The sequence below is a fragment of the Homalodisca vitripennis genome, chromosome 6 (assembly GCF_021130785.1).
Source record: "Homalodisca vitripennis isolate AUS2020 chromosome 6, UT_GWSS_2.1, whole genome shotgun sequence".
NCBI classification, from domain to species: domain Eukaryota; kingdom Metazoa; phylum Arthropoda; class Insecta; order Hemiptera; family Cicadellidae; genus Homalodisca; species Homalodisca vitripennis.
Genome location: NC_060212.1, coordinates 116,036,148 through 116,052,325, shown reverse-complemented (window position 1 = coordinate 116,052,325; position 16,178 = coordinate 116,036,148). Strand labels below are relative to the sequence as shown.

At 33.5% G+C, this 16,178-nt stretch overlaps 1 protein-coding gene across 3 annotated transcripts; it reads left to right on the top strand.

The window, feature by feature from the left end:
* Positions 1-1,333: 1,333 nt before the first annotated feature.
* LOC124364771 (major facilitator superfamily domain-containing protein 9-like) lies at positions 1,334-15,806 on the top strand. Of its 3 annotated transcripts, none has more exons than XR_006922654.1 (2): positions 1,334-1,636; positions 12,973-13,006. XR_006922654.1 is itself a non-coding variant. In XM_046820510.1 (2 exons), exon 2 carries the CDS (start codon positions 8,318-8,320, stop codon positions 9,521-9,523), a length of 1,206 nt encoding a protein of 401 aa, XP_046676466.1. In that variant the 5' UTR covers positions 1,334-1,636; positions 8,281-8,317; the 3' UTR covers positions 9,524-12,094. The 3 variants fall into 3 exon arrangements, 2 of the variants coding, with proteins under 2 accessions (XP_046676466.1, XP_046676467.1); XM_046820510.1 differs by lacking the exon at positions 12,973-13,006 and adding an exon at positions 8,281-12,094; XM_046820511.1 differs by lacking the exon at positions 12,973-13,006 and adding an exon at positions 13,636-15,806 and having other exon boundaries at positions 1,340-1,636.
* The last annotated feature ends 372 nt before the right edge of the window (positions 15,807-16,178 follow it).

Here is a 16,178-nt window from a genome sequence, read left to right as displayed (position 1 = left end):
AAACTTTACTAAGGAAATATTTAACTTTAATTTTTGCCACAAGGCTTACATTTTATATGTAATATAGATTAAACGTCTTTTAGAACCCTGAACATATTTGGCCAAAAAAGGAATATACGACTTACGGAAAATATATCCAAATAGAGAAAGCTGGAATCAAGAATCTTTATTTCCACAATACAAGAATGCATTCCAAACTCATAGTAATTATTGGTTATCACGGTGTAAGCCTGAAACACAACTAAAAAAACTCATTAATGTTGTATAAACATTCTCTTATGAGCAGGTCTTGAGTTTTATCTTAAAGTTTTTCAGTGGCTCCTCTCTCATTGTCATTGGTACAGCATTGTAAAACTTCTTGCCGTACAAAGGCTTAATTAGTAAGGCTATATTTACAACGTGTAAGAGTTAAATCCCTATTTTGCCTGGCAAAATGGCTATGTCCATTATTATTATTTTACAGTTAAACTAGGTACAATTTCATTAATATAAACAAGTCTATATATCTATACAAAGAAGGTTTGGTGAAAACTCCCAGCTCAATAAAAATATATTTACAATGAGTTCTGCTTGGGACACCAAATGAGATTCTAATTGTCTTGTTTTGCAGAATAAAATGTTTTGGCGTAACCTGAATTTGCCTATAGAATTGTACAATTCTACGAGGGAATATCAACCTCCAATGCGCACTAAAAGACTGGCGTTTAGCAACTGAACTTATCTAAACAAGAGATTACTAAGGGGTGGATTTAAGGAAGGAGGTGGACAGGACACATCCAGAAAAAAGAAGGTGCATGTGACAGCTGTATTTTTATAATGCAGATATCTGATTCAGCTGGTTTGTCCTTAATCTGCCTCGGGCCGCGCAGCTGACCAAGTCCACAACTTATCTCTCCGTACGCCTGCTTTATATGCACGAGATCTGTTCAATTATTATTAAGGAAATCGAACAAACTTTTCTGGAATAAATTTAATTTTAATACCTCCTCTTGACGTCCTACTTTCAATAAAATAAGGAACCTAATGCCTCCGTCATTATTGTTATCAGTTTATTAACACCACAGAGTAAAACAATAAGTCTGTACAGAATTCTTCATTTTTGAACACAAGTATTGTGTTTTTGGTTGATGTCCAACTTTTATACTGAGCTAATCAATCATGACGAGTCTGCTTGTATTCTTTACTCTATGTATTTGTTCTCCTCCATAGTCCTTAGACTAGTGGATACAGTCACTGAGTCACAGCTCTGTAACTGAGAGATTACAGGTTCAAATCCTGGGGAGATCCTGTCATGATAGGAATAATAATAGCCACAATAACCCAAAAACAAGCATAGCCGAGAGCTGAAGAGAATAAAAAAAAACGGGCAATAATCCTATTTTTTATTCTTTACTCTTCGTTATTACAGTTTGATGTTAGCTGTCCATAGACTGATTATTCCTCTTTGGCAACCTTTGTTATTCCTGGCACTGTTGTATTTAGTAAACAAACAAAAACATGTGTTCTAACCTCAACTGTGATACAATGGTCGTCTAGTTTTAATCAGAGCGCAATTAGTTAATACAGTGTTGAATCCTCATGAAATTCCGTTTTGCACTGATATTGTTGTTACATTTGTATTGCTGTTGTAAAGGAGGTTTGTATTTTTTTTCTTTTATCAATGTCTAAACACTGTATATTTGTATTTTTACTGCCAGCCTTATTTTATTTATTCATTAAGATTATTAGATTTGTATGATTAAAACAAATGATGTAGTCACATTTAAATACTGCTTCACATTTAATAACTTAATGTAGCCCAAAATAGCTGATAATTAAAACTTAAAGAATAGTAATTTTACAAGTAGGCTAACCTATAAAGAGACTTAGTACGTTAAGTGGACTAGGTTTTTATATCGGTTAGTATAATCATTGATACATAATATTCTAATATCGAATACAAGACTATCGGTCAATATCAACGGAACTATAGTCATAATAACAAGTGTTAGAAATTAAGGGTAGGGTACGATAAGCGGACCCGGTTTTTTATATCGAAGAATGTAATCATCGATACCTAATATTCGCATCTCAAATCCTAGACTATCAATCGATATAAAGTATCTATAGTTCTCAATAACAATCATAAATATGTTTTAAATTAAAATATGAATCATTCACAGTGATCAAACAAATTATTACAACCAAAATTAGGAAAACTGAAAACGACCATATTTGCTCCTCTCACAGTTACAGTTGAGGAGGTTCCAAGCAAAAGCAAACATGTCCATAAAAATAAAAATTTGAGTTAGCAGCTGATTTGAAATCATGAACATCATTGCTATCACTCCATTCACTTTTATTCATTCAAAAAAATATATGTCCTATTTAAAATAAACACTGAAATATGCAGGTTCAGAACAAAGAAACACATGTCCCCGCTTAGTTCCAAGCAGACACAAACATGGCCCTCTAGCCAATGGGAAGGCTCCATCTGATCATGTGATCAGCAATATTATGATTTTTATTTTCAGTTACCTGCTATTTGGGTTTGAGGTTATAATTCCAGTGTTTGTATTGCACAGTCTATCAATAATTTGCAATAGTATTAATGGTGTTTTTATGTATCAAGTTATGGAAAATATGGATGACAATGGTTTAGTCAGAATTGGTGATGCTAATCAAGGCTCAAGAAAGAAACCAAAGACAGCAAGTGTAAGGACATTAGCTAAGTTAAAACGACATGGTGCCCCTCTTGGTTGTCGTGTTTTCCAACCTTGTAAACATTTGAACAAAGGTGTGAAATGTGCTCTAGTGAGACCTAAAGATGCTTTGAACACAAGACAAGTCCTTTATAAGGAAGCAGAAAAGAACAAACAAGATGGAATCATTGCCAGCTGGGTAAGTCTAAATAACATTAAACGAAAGAGACCTAGGCCTACCTCAATTAGCTCAAAGAAACACAACTTTACTGTGAAGTATAATATAATTTCTGTAACTGGAAAGATAATACCTGTGTGCAAAAAGTTTTTTATGCATATCACCCTTTTAAAAGCAACCCGCTTGCACAACATTGCTCTGAAGATAAAAAATGGAGAAACTATAACAGACAAGAGAGGTGGCGATAGGTGCAGCCAAAAGTGTGAGCCCAAAAAACAGGCTCTGAGGTTATTTTTATGCAACCTGAGAGGAAGAGAGAGCCATTACAATCGAAAGAAGTCGAAGAGAATATACCTGCAATCAGATTTAAACAAGGCAAAATTGTGCGTTATATACAATGCCACAGTGTCAAAGGATCTAACAGTTTCGAAAAGCATGTTTAGCAGAGTTTTTAATGAGTTCAATATAGGGTTTAGACAATAGACAATAGACAATATTCTCTATTAACATATTCTTCAAGAACAGTTTTGCGTCAAATATAACATGTGGAATAAATTCATAAAAATGTACATTGTCAAGTGATTAAACATGATTTGAATCAAGAACAAAAAACTCATCAAGAGAATAAAATGGATGTTTTTTTAGCCAGTTGCCAAGCCGTTGTCTCAGGTGCTGGTCATCTGTCCCCTTCACTGCTGCTGGAAGATGGTTCCAAAGCTTGGATCCCATGTAGCTTGGCTTCTCTTCATATTTGGTCAGGCGGTGTACAGGGAGGCAGTAGTTTGTTGCATGTCGGGTGTTGTATGTGTGCAGTTGTGATCCAGTCTTGAGTGGATTCAGAGTCTTTGTTCTAGCATATGTTATGGTCTCAAGTATGTACAAATTCACTATAGTTAGGATTTTGAGCTCCTTGAACTTTTCCCTACATGATTCTCTATGATAGATCACAAAGTGCCCTTATAGCTCTCTTTTGTTGAATAAGTACACGTTGCACATTTGTCTTGGATGAGTTTCCCCAGACCAATAGCCCATATCGAAGATGCGTCTCAAAAAGAGAGTAGTAGGCTATTTTGGCAGTGTTGAGATCACTAATGGTCTTAATTAGATCCCCTGCCACAGATGTATGCTGCACTTGCTATGAACTAGATCTTAAAATCAAATCAGAAAAAGCTAAACCTAATGTAGATAAACCAGTCATCACCAAACTTATGTTCGAAAAAAGAATTCACAAAATAAGAGCTAAGTGCTTTTATGAACTCATGAGGGAGAATAGAGATGACGAAGTAACTTTCTGCTTCGACCTACAGCAGGTACAACCTCTCCCCAAAACCCCCATCCAAGAAGCATTTTATAAAAGGCAACTTAGTTTTTACTGCCTCTGTGTTGTTGGATCAGATGCAAGAGATCCAGTATTTTATACTTGGACTGAGGAACTAGCTGGACGAGGGGCAACCGAGGTATCCTCAGCTATTTTGCATTTTCTAATTTCAGAGGCAAAAAGTTTGTCTGAAAATGTGCACACAATAAGACTGTTTTGTGATGGGTGTCCAGGACAAAACAAAAATAACCCCTTGATCCACACTTTGATGTATTTTCTAGGCACGGAAAGTCATAACTTAAAAGAGATTAGCATTACATTTCCTGTTAGAGGGCATAGTTTTATGCCCGCTGACCGAGTTTTTGGTAGAGTAGAGAAGTTAATGAGGAAGCAGCCTACCATGAGCACCAAAGAAGATTACTACACTGTCTATCAATCTGTAGGAGAAGTGCGGAAACTGGGAGATGAGTGGTCCTTAGTAAACACAAAATGTTTATCTTCAAGATTTAGGAACGTTGATCATATTTCTGAAAAGAAGAGAATTTTCTTAAAGAAGGGAAAGGCGGTAGGTAGTGGAAAAAACAACTGGCCGTCGTGAAGTTTCCACTGTTAAAGTGAAATCAACTGATCATTTCAGATTTCAAAGTGATACTGAACAGTTCATTTCCCTGCAGAAGAAGGGTTGGTCATCTACCAAGTGTTTTTCAACCCCTTTAGAGCCTGTTCCACTTGGACATGCTATAAAATCATCTAAGAAGAAGGACGTTGAATCGTTGCTGAAGTTAATGTACGGTGACGAATGGAAAAACAATACTAACTTGTCTTGGTACAAGATAATTCTTGAGGAGACACCGGAAAGTCATGAAATTGAAGGTGACGAGGAAGAGTATGAGTGTGACTGCTTGGAGCCTGATGTGGGACTGCATATCTGAAAATTTTATTATAGCCTACTTTCTAAAATAGTAATTCAACATAATATGTAATAAATTTTGTATACCAATAAAACTAGTATTATTACTATACATTCTATTGTTTACTGAATTTTTAAACCCTAGCAAAAGAAAACATGTCCAATGTAGGTTTATGCAAAAGCAAACATGTCCCTTGTGATCAGTCAAATAAGAACATGTCCATATTTGTATTGCTAATAACGAGCACATTACGTGAAATACATTTGAAATGTGCACGTAATTTGACTCACAAAGTTTACAACAATCATAACAAATATATACATTTATTGTAATATTGCATAATGTTGTAATACTAGTTTTTTCCAAATTCCCCAAAGTTCCATTTGGGTGACATGTTTGCTTTTGCTTGGAACCTCCTCAGTTGTTTCTTTCCCACAAATTTCACATAATGGGTTTTTCCGCACGAGTCCAACATGTTGAAGTCATGAAAAACATGTCTTATCATCTTCCAAAGCAATGTCACGTAGTTTTCTAAAATTGACTGTAATTTTTAATAATCAAATGTTACGTATATAAAATTGAAATATTACATTAAGAGAGTGTAATCAAATATTATTATTTGAGAGTGTTTACAGCTATTGATATAGATTATTTAATTAATCGTTAAAAATAATTAATCAGTATCGATTGATTATATTGATGGTTATGATTAAGTAATATCATTTGCCAATTTCGATATAATAAACCGGGTCCGCTTATCGTACCCTACCCGAAATTAAGGGTAGACTTTAATAAGCGGCCTACACCCGTTATTCGATTGCTTATATCGAATGGTTTGATTGTTTTTATCCAAAGGATAATTCGATATTACAATTTACTTAACTTATCATATGATTTCAGCTTATTAGTTATTTTATCGTAAACAATAAACAACAAGGAGTAACTAACATTTTGAGACTTTGAAAATGGCGATGAATATGAGGAAAATATGTAAGATACTTCTCACAAGTGACGAGATTTGTTTAAGTAGCTTCAACATCTGGGTTTGGCTCCTGGTAACACATTCTTTCCTTCATTTCACCAAAGGGGTTACTTATTGATATCAAGCTGGGCAAGTTATAAATATTGTAAGGTTCTTTGATATCTAAGTCTAGACCATGTTGGTTTTGTTGCTTTGTAATGTTATTGTAAAATTGGTGTATTTAAAATTGTAATTTACGAGATTCTTCTTGTAATGGTAATTTATTATAACTCATTCTGTACAATCTTTACATACATCGAAGTTGGTAATATATCGAATTGTTTGATAATAGCAATCGAATTAGTGTAAGCCGCTTATTAAAGTCTCTCTGAAATTAAAATAATTAGTTCAAAATCCACAGTGGCAATATCATAAATAATAAATCATAATAATGATCAACCAATTAGAACAGAAAATAGGAAACACTCATTAAATAATAACAAAATGATAATATAACAAATTTTTAGAACAGAAAATAGGAAAAAGAAAGCGAAATAGAAATACATCACTTGAAAAAGTACCTAAATTCAAGCTCAGATTATGAGAGCGATTGTTAAGTTTTTATATTTACCTAGTTAGGCTATATAACCTAATAACAAATGCTAGATAGGGACAGTGTGGCCTCCTCACCTATATAGTTTCCTTTCAGTAGGCAGAAAACAAGAGTAAAAATGTAATGTAATTTTTACAGTAAATCAAATAAAGTATGTTCTTTATAATAATGTAGTTTTTCTAGATCCCCGGTAGGAAAAATTCTTCCAAAAATGTTGGGCTCTGGATAATACCAACGTAATGGACAAATCGTATATCAGATTAATTGGGATATATTTTTTTTATTTCACAATGAAATTTAATGGATAGTTTATTGAATAATAATGCGTAATAAATATGCAAGGAAATTTTTAATTTGCTACCGGTGTACAAAATGTTGGTTTTCTGTTTCTGCTTGCCCACTTCGATAGATTGAAAAAATTGGGATTTTGACTACTACTTTTAACAAGGGAAATTTCATCTATAAAAAAGGTACAGACTACAACACGTGTTCAGAATTTCTTCCTCAATAAGAGCATCTGCTTTAAACATCTGTCTACTACTTTCTGGTTCGAAGAAAGGCATGTTGCAAACACTGTTAGCAGCATTTTTAGGCCTATGTCAAACGACTAGTTTTGACTAGTCACTAGTATTTTGTCATTTTTTATTTTATTATAGAATTGTTATTGTATCAAGTGATATCAAACTTTTCATTGTAAAGTGGTATATTTAGTAAAATTTTTGAAATATAATAACCATATTGTAAATATTTAAATGTATTTTATGAGAATGTGTTTTTTTCTTATTCAAAATTTTACTATTTTTGTAAAAAAAGAAAATAGTTTGTGAAAATTTTTCTTTCATGTTTTGCATAAAAAACCTTTAGAGAGATATTGTATACCCGGAAAAATAAACAAACAAGTTTTCTATTTTTATAAGGATTTACTTTAGAACTTGCTTTGTATACTTAAGTTTTTTTAATTTGTAATGCCAAACAAATCCTAAATTGATATAAAAAAGTAGTTCTATCTACTTATAAATGTTCCTTGCAACGTACTAAAAAATAATACATAAAATAGTATATATAGTTCAATTCAATAATAAACATTTTTCATATTTTTGAATGATGATATGCACAACTAGCAAAATAGTGCCTGACATTACAGGAATTCAACAGCCAGATCCAAGGTTAACTGTTTTCAAGAATTGGTTGAAAGCATCCTCTCCAGAAACCATTTATTTCTTCTATACAAATATTCACAGAGATGACCTGCAAGTTGGTCAGTTGGTATGTCACTGTTTGTTTCACGGCCCTCTACAAGCTTTTAACTGTCAAAGTATTTGCACCAGTTGCTGAGACTAAAATGTTGCCACTATGGTACATGGCATTTTTATGCACACCACCACAGGCACTCAATCCAAAATATGCCTTCCACATGTTTGTAACTATTGTGCAAATAATGGGTTCTTCCGCATATTTTAAAGCAGTTTTATAAAGTTATCAGTCACTTATTAAAAGATAAAATATTATTTTTATTATCTGAAAAAGTATTTACTGTTAATACAGATGATATAAGAAATTATTTTTCAAATAAATAAATTAATCAGTATCGGTTGGTTATATCAATGGTTATTTTCAGGGCAAATTGTTTTGACAAAACAAAATCTACAAAAGTAATGTTTCAACCATGGAGCTGGATCTACTTGGTGTGTTTCCTGGACATTTTCACTGCGGCGATGATCATGTCAGCATTTGGCATACACTTACGTGCACAAGGAATCTCACACATGAATATCGGACTGTTCAATTCCGTCTACAGTTTTGCTCAGCTTGTATCTGCACCTATTGTCGGCAGTTGGAGTGACATCCATGGGAGACGCCTTGTTCTTTGTCTCTCCATTATTGTATGCTCTATAGGTTATAAACTTCTAGGTATTACTACTTCGTTATACGTTATTTTAATTGTTCGTTGTCTTATTGGAATGTTCAAACACGTTCAGACAATATGTAGAGCTTCTGTAGCAGATATTGTTCCTGCAGAGAGAATGGCAAATGTCTTAGGATTGATAAACAACTTCACTCCATTTTCATTCATGTTTGGACCCGTTATGACCGGATTCATTATGGACGTTGATGGTGGATTTGATCATCTTACTACAATAGTATTGGTAACATTTATTCTCAACTTTTTAGTTGTTCTACTGTACTCAAATACACCTGACAATGCCGCTATTAACAAAGACATTTCACAAAATAGTGGTTTTGTAGGCAAACTTACTGAAGTTTTCAAACCATTGTTTAATATAAACTGGAACAAGTTATGGTCCATATTTTTCATAAAGTTTTTATTTATTTTGACGGACGATATGTTTTTTAAAAATGTAAACATATTAATTATAGAAATTTACGGTATAACACCTCGATACATTGGATATACTTTTTCTTGTTATTTCTTAACAATGATGTTGTTTAACTTAGGTGTTGACAAGATTACAAAATTGTCAATGTTACCAAAGAAGCCTGCAAAAATGATAGTACTCCTACTTATGTTGTTGTCATTGTCTCTGTACTGGTTGTATATCGCTAGCAACTACACTCAGTTTGTAGTCGGTCTAGTGCCGATGGCATGTAGTAATGTTCTAACTCGAATAATGTTGACCAAGATGGTGTTAGAGCGGAGTGATGATAGTTGTAGAGGTTCTGTGATAGGAGCTTCAAGCAGTGTAGCGGCTCTAGCTCGCACTATCTCCCCTCTACTGTCTGGCCTAGTTATATCCTGGGGAGGAGTGTCTTTCGTGTTGTTAATATCTTCCCTTATATCTGCGAGTGCAGGTTTGTTAACGGTTTTCCACTCACACCAGTCGCATACAAAATTACATTAAAAATGTGTTTAAGACAAGTAAGTAGGGTCCAAAGGCTTAAAGGATTAAGATGTAGATGATTAATAATAAATAATATATACTATAAAGAAGTATTTAGTAAGTTCTTGATGTTCTCGTAATTGATTTTGTATTAGAGTTTTGGCTATACTATATTTAAAAATACTTTATTTGTTATCAGTATTAAGGTTTTATTGTTTTTTTTTTTCATTTCTGAATGACAAATAGTCAAGTCTTTATTTCCTGTAAAATTTATAAACAGCAATGGAAACTGTGAAAGTATTTCACCTCTAATGTTATTAAGTCCATTGCCTTTAAATTTCAAGATGTGTCAGAAGTATGAGTTTAATGTTTCTTTTAGTGAGCCAAAATGTTGGAAAGGTTTTTAATTACAATAGATAGTCCATAATAATTATTGAATATGAGGTAATTGGCTGGGCGTTAAGCAAAACCTCTCCATTTGATTGCTAATGAACAAAATCTTATTTCTGTCTACCTGTACACATGATAAATGTCAAACGAGTTGAAATTTAGAAGTATTATTTTATGTTTGTCAAAACGTTTTTCTGGTTATGTTAGTCTTATAGACAACCATATTGGCAATAGATAAAACACAGGTGAACAAATTAGTTTACAAGTAGTTAACAGAGAATATTGTAATCATTAGTCATAAAAATTAGTTTTCAGTAACTTATCAACATGTGTGATGAAATCACTTTGTTGGATTGGTTGGTTTCATACAAAGCCTGAACGTTTTAACGTAACCTGCAATCTCATTTTCATAACTAGCTAAACTAAAAAGGGCTTCTTTTATTGTGTTATGTTGACTGGGGTTACTAATTAAAAGTGAGATGGATGGAGCATGAAACTTATGTGTGATAGTTCAAACGTTTCTATTAACTCGCTTTCTTGTCTGTTACACATATTTTATTGACTTTTAACAACTATGTGAAGACTTAGTGACTTGAAATTTGTAACATAGCTCAAAACTGCAAACCAGTGCTATAATATGAAACTTAACACTTTTACATAATAAACACTAGAATATATTCTTATTTACTTCCTAGAATATCACCTGTAAAACAGAGAGAATATACATTCTGCCACCATCAAAATTCAATAGATGTTTGTCACTGGAACATACAGTTTTATTTATTTGCATGATTTCACAGTCACAAATTAATTCTGTTTGTATCTACTTATCTATAGAAGGTGTAAAATTAAATGTTACTATAAATTTATTCATAGCAAAATCTACATTTGTGCCTTTAAAACGTTATGAGCCATTTTTAATTAATCACTACAAAGTTTAATTGTCTGAGCATTTAGCTATAGTACAAGACATATCATTGCAATCCTGGTTTGTGGTAAATAAACAGTTTTTTAATGCTTTTAGACCAAGGATATTTTGTTTAAACTTCATACAAGTATTAAAGATTAGTTTCTGGCATTAGCACTAGTATTAAAATTATTAATTGAGATCACTTTACATTATTAATAAATAATAAAGCCAAACGTCCAGGCTTGCGATATGATGTCTTGTACTATAGTCTCTCCCACCAGTCGATGATGAAAGCAGATTTCTGTTGTAGTGTGTGTCCGTATGTGAGGTGAACTTGAAGCCTCCCACGATGATCTGTAGTCTGGCGAGCATTAATATTTGTATTAACATTACATTGAGATTGATTCATAAACACAATGCAGAAGTACACCTTCTGTGAAGTGCCTTTGTAAAAGGCTTTCCCAAGTTTCAAGGTCATGGGAGTTTCATAGACGGCGTTTTGGTGGGTTTATCCATTGTCTGAAAGCTACTTATGCCTAAAAGTACTAAAAGTTGCTCTATTCATGCCAGGAGGACCGCTGCCCCTTTGGATTCCACACTTTTTTGAGGTTATCGATATATTGTTGGTGGCGTACTTGTCTGATACAGGATATCCTATAATGCTAAACATAGTATATAGCTCAATTCGTTCTCGAGATATTCCCCTTCACAAATGTTTAACCAAATCCTTTTCGAGGGACATGCACCATTACCAGAATTAGTCCTGCGTATGTAGAAATGTTGTTAATGTAAATTTTCGAGTTTATAGCTCAGTTCATTCTTGAGATGCTTACAAATCTTTAAAACTCACTATTTTTCATCTAAAATTTAGAAAATGTCCTGGGGCAAGACCCCAGTAGGTGAATACTTTTAAATCCATAATTTTTTTCCTAATGTTATTACAATTTATATTGTGTTTTTAAACTAAGTGTCCATATTTTCATTCCATTTGTTGATATATTTATTTTAGTCATATAGAAGACAGAGTATTATTTTCTGCATGCAAATTTTTTATGGTTTATAGGAAGTAGGCTGCTATTCATTCTTTAAATTAAAAACTGTTGTTTTCATAAATTTATATTGTTATTTTTGTAAATTAAATTTACTGTTAATTTAAATGACAAAAGTATTAAGGTTAATAGGTAGTTATTGTTATTATTGATTATGGATAACAAATGGTCTGTGATATATTGTTCTCTTCTTGATAATGCTATGCATGTACAATTTTATTGAATAAATCTTTACTTTTTTGATGTTTTGAATGATTTATTTATAATAGAATACCTACAAATTAATGTAATATGGTAAAACTCATACATACATATGTGTGTGTTTTATATATATATATATATATATATATATATATATATATATATATATATATATATATATAAGCCCTCCTGTTTAATAATATATAAATCCTGTGGGCTTATCTTATTATGGGCTTGAAGCTGGATTTTTAGAAGCCTCAGCCTAAGCTTATATTTATATCTTTACTGTGTATTTTTTACCTTTGCTGTTTACTCTCCAGACATATTCCGGTTTTATTAATCATAGTAATGCCATCAGTTTCTCACATTAAATTTTCGTAATTATATACTTTTGTTATTTTTAAAAGTATTCGTATCCATAGTAATAAATTTATCTACATCCCACCACTTTTCAAAAATAAAAAATTTAGAAATTGGTTATTAACTTTTTGTTATTTTGTTGTGCATATAATTCACTAAATTTTGGTATATTTTGGAAACATGTAGTTTAAGAATTATATTTTTTGTAAAGTTTTGAAAATAATCGTAACGTAGCAATAACAAATTTAGCCTTTTGTTATTTTTTTATTTTTAAATATATGTAACTATTCTTCAAGATAACTTAGATACCATTATATATTTTCTGAAACTAGATAAAATGAAGAATATATTGATTTACTCAGATTCTTATATTTATAAGATTTTCATACTTAACCGGCAGTCCTACCACTTAAAGAAAATGGTGGTCTTTCTTGTTTTGATGATTATGCATAGTGTGTTTATATCATAAATAATATCTCCACATGTTCCTGAAAACAATAATGTATTACACATGTAAGTTCATAATAAAATGTATTTTTTACAAAATGTTTAATTTACAGGTACAAAACACTCAAAAATGGTTTGCTATCTGTGGAAAAAATAATTGGCAGTTCAAGGGCTAGAATTCATACGAACCCACTGCTATTGTTGCTTTGCCCACTCTCTACATTTTAGAAACATCTTTGTTATGTTTGTCTAAATGTGTCCTAACCAGGGGGCGTGACATACACAAGTATGAGACTAGAGGCAACCACCGTACTGGAAGACACAGAAAAGTGGTTTATAAGCACTTACCTTCGCAGGGAGGTGTTCATTTCATCAACAGGCTGCCAATTTCTATGAAAAATGCCCAAAGAATCAAAAGCTTGTTTTAAGTGCTTTCTGGTGTCAAATTCATTCTACAGCGTTGACGAGTTTCTGGCTTTTAACTGGGAGACCGCCCAATTCGATGACTGACTCCAGTGCTGGAAGTGGGTTGAGATTGGCGAAGGATGAATGAGACTGGAATGTATGAAAAATGATGTAAGTTTGGAGGTGGTGGTAATGTGGTATGAGAGTTAAAAATTTAGAATTAATTATGACGTTAGCCATACAATGTGCAATTGTTACGAGCAATTAAAGATTTGATTTGATTTACACCCACTGTATTCATTGGCCTTATTACTTGGTATTTTATAATTATAAAAAAAAACAATAGTTACATTCAATTATTGCGATTTTAGGTGATCCTGAAAACTGCTCAAGAAAAGAAAGGAGTTAAATTATGCTGCAACCATGGAGCTGGCTATACTTGGTTTGTTTTCTGGACCTTTTTGGAGCGAGCTTGATTGTGCCGGTGTTCAGCACACATTTACGCTCACTTGGCATTTCTCATATGGACATAGGACTGCTCAGTTCTGTGTACGGTTTTGCTCAGCTCATCTCTGGACCCGTTATCGGCAGCTGGAGTGATATTTATGGACGACGCATCGTCATGTTCCTCACCATTATTGTGTGCTGTGTTAGTTACGGATTAATGGGTATTGTCTCCTCATTTCACATGTTCCTAATTGTGCGTTGTGTGCTTGGGTTGTTCAAGCACACTCAGACTTTGTGCAGAGCTTGTATAGCTGACATTGTACCTCCAGAAACACAAGTGACAGTTCATGGGCTTGTTAATGCATTTACATCATTTTCATTCATGTTTGGACCTGTTATAAGCGGTTTTTTAATGGAAACTGATAAAGGATTTCAATCTCTTTCGTCAGTTGTTTTTCTTATATTTTTATTGAACGCATCGGCAGTATTTGTTTTTGCTGATAATAAATCAAAGACAGACATCAATGTCAGTGACAGATTGGAAGGCAGAATATTTTTGGTGTTTAAAGAATTGTTTATTATAGACTGGAAAAAATTCTGGGCTCTGTTTAGCATAAAGTTTATCCTCGCTCTGGCAAGCGATCTGTTTTTCAAAAACATGGGCATCATTTTAATGGAACTTTATGGAATAACACCTGTATATATGGGTTACACTATTTCCTTTTATGGTTTTGTATCAGTCGTGAGCAATTTGTGCGTGGGGCAAATTAAAAAATTGCTACTTTCACAAAGAACGTACTTGACAAGTCTTGCCTGCGTATTGGGTACTGTAGCAATATCTTTTGTCTGGCTGTATATTGCCAGCAATTACACACAGTTTGTGGTGGGTATGGTGCCACTGGCGTTTAGCCACTCTCTAGCTCGGGTACTGCTGACCGAGATGGTGCTAGAGCGGAGTGATGATAGTTGTAGAGGCTCTGTGATAGGAGCAGCTAGTAGTGTGGCGTCTGTAGCTCGAACTGTCGCCCCTCTACTCTCCGGACTCATCTTATCATTATTAAATCTGTCTAGTGTATTAATAGCTTCCTCCCTCATAGCTCTTAGTGGTTCATTATTTGCTGTTATTTATTCACAACAGAGACAGACGCATCACAAGTCAACATAAAACTTGTTTAATTGAAGTAAGTTAAGACTAATTTTGTTCGGAAGAACATAAAGGAATTTAAATTATACATAATTGAGGTCATAAAGAGAAAATAGATTTTTTTTTAACTTAACTGAAAGGAAAAAGGAAAGCTTTCTTATGATAAATCTGAAGTAGAAAATTATTATTAGGCAAGAACAAAACTTCTGTGTCAAAATATAGAAAATTAAAATTTTGTTGAAAGAATAATTATATACTGAATGGGCTTTAAAGAATATAATGGACCAATAAGGAAGATTATGTTTACAAATTCTGTCAATAACATATCTTCTAGTATCTTATCAGGCTTATTAAAAATAACAACCTGATTTAAGACTAAGTATATTCTGAAAGAGAAAACATATCTGATGTACAATCTCAGCCAATATTGGCAGGAAGAATCTTAGTGTTTAAAAGAAAGACATTAAAATAGTTGGATAAGCTCATGGAAGAAGTTTAGCAACCATACTTGTACACCAAGTATGGAGACAGGTTCAATACTAATGGGAAGACTGAACCATATGCTTTGTAAAAGAAACCAAGACTGACCAAGCTGAATTTGGTATGAGTATCTAGCCTTCAAATATCTTACTACACTCAAGGTACAATTTTCAGTCTCTGCTTATTTATTACACCTATTATAGACAAAAATTCAGCCGAAACAATCCAAACTCTGGAACTATCTACTAGTCTCTCTTCAGTTGACATGCCTATTACACTCGAGATGCCAGTCAAACTCTGAAGCCACCTGCCAGCTTTTGAGCTATTACCCCTATCACATACAGGAAACCAGCTGTGCTGAAAAGCGAAATAAACTACCGATCCCTGCTTTGTTCTTCTTCTATGGGGCGGCCTATTGCCTTGCCCAAGGGTCTTTTGCGCACTCTAGAAGCAGACCAGTCTACAGTTTCAGCAGTTCTACAAACCGGTGAAAACAACCGATCAGTTCCTCCTGGGGAAATTTGCCACCCTTGTACAAACTACCAAAGATCGGGGCGTACCGCTCCCTTGCTATTGCAGGGCAGTCAAAAAAGGAGCAGCAGTTTCCTCCTACTCTTCACACATTCTACAGAGCGGATCGTCCCTAAGGATACACTAAGGCTTCATCAGGTGACCATGTCCTGTAATCTGACCCATAACCCGAGAAGACATCGATCTACTTAGTGAGAGGTTAGACGCCACTTTAGGGGAAGGGGACTGTAGAACCATTCTGCTCATTCTCAGACCCGGATGCAACCTCCACCTTCTCTCATGTTCAGTGTTAACCCATTCCAAGACAGCCCC

Coding starts and splice junctions, on each gene's coding strand:
- LOC124364771 (XM_046820510.1), top strand. CDS start 8,318: ATGTTTCAACCATGGAGCTGGATCTACTTGGTGTGTTTCCTGGACATT.